Genomic DNA, 1,060 nt, shown 5'->3' with positions numbered 1-1,060 from the left:
CCGCCGCACCTGCCGCCCTGGGAGCAGCCGCGCGCGGAGGGCGCCGGCGGCGCGAGGCGGCCGCCCGGGGCGGCAGACGTCGCGGCAGCACCGCAGCTGCAGGCAGCCTCGCGTTCTGGGGGCGCCGGCTGCGGCGGCGCAGGCAGCAGCGACGAGGAGGAGGAGCAGGCAACTCGGGAGGGATATGCTCTGCGCGGCCCTGGCCAGCTTGGGCCGCGCGGGGGCGCATGCTTCAGGGAGGGGCTGGGCAGCGTGTTGCAGCTGGCGATCCCCGAGATGCGGGCGCTCGAGAGGGCCGCACAGCGGCGCAGCAGCCCCGGCGGTGGGGAGGGAGGCGCGTGAGCGGGCGCCTGTGCGTGGGCCGTCTGCTGCGACGGCGCAGCTGTGATTTCCGCTGCAGGGCCGTGCTATCGGGGCCAGACCTGCCAGCTCTGGTGCGTTGAGATCGTTTTTGTGTGCTGAGCATGTTGGTTTTGTTTTGTTTCCGCCCTCAGCACTGCAGAGTAGCAGCTGTGCCGCGAACCAGCCAAGCGCGATAGAAATTGAAACGACAATGCAAGCGGTTAGCAAGGCAGCTGCGCCCTGCGGCGCGCGGTGCAGGCCTGCGAGCCCCAACACTCATCGATGGGCGCACAGCTCAGTCTCGACCCTCGCTTTTGCACCGCCGCTTGGCGCATCTATTTGGGTCAGCGCTAATAACCTCGCAGCGCCCTTCCTGGCTTGCGGCGGCCATGGGTTTGCTCCTCTTCCCGAGGATGGTCGGGACATCCGCTTTGATGCCCAGTGCTGCAGCCTGTCGTTCGGGCCACAGAATCGGCCTAGTTCTGCAGGCGCACGTGTCAAAGGTTTGGCCGGCTTCAGCGAACGCGCGCGTGGGGCCGGCCTCCCCCGGCACTCCCGCTCGCCGGGTTTGGCTGCTGTTCCACGGAGGCTTGCAGTGCCGCGCTCATGTGACCTCTGCAGCTGGCGTCGGTGCCCTGCATCGTGGGGCCTACGCTGAGCTTTGAGCTTGTAATAAGACGCAGCTGCGATGGCCTCAAACGCCCCCCCCCCCCCCCCC

At 68.7% G+C, this 1,060-nt stretch overlaps 1 protein-coding gene across 1 annotated transcript; it reads left to right on the top strand.

Moving 5' to 3' along the window:
• Positions 1-24: 24 nt before the first annotated feature.
• Positions 25-342, top strand: MNEG_15609 (hypothetical protein; the record flags this gene model as incomplete). Its single annotated transcript, XM_014035921.1, has 1 exon — positions 25-342. A coding segment is annotated over one exon (318 nt), but the record flags the coding sequence as incomplete, so codon positions are not given.
• Between the last annotated feature and the right edge of the window lie 718 nt (positions 343-1,060).

Source organism: Monoraphidium neglectum (assembly GCF_000611645.1).
Source record: "Monoraphidium neglectum strain SAG 48.87 unplaced genomic scaffold scaffold05487, whole genome shotgun sequence".
Classification (NCBI taxonomy): domain Eukaryota; kingdom Viridiplantae; phylum Chlorophyta; class Chlorophyceae; order Sphaeropleales; family Selenastraceae; genus Monoraphidium; species Monoraphidium neglectum.
Note: the sequence above shows the minus strand (reverse complement) of the source record. Positions and strands in the feature narration are given on the sequence as shown.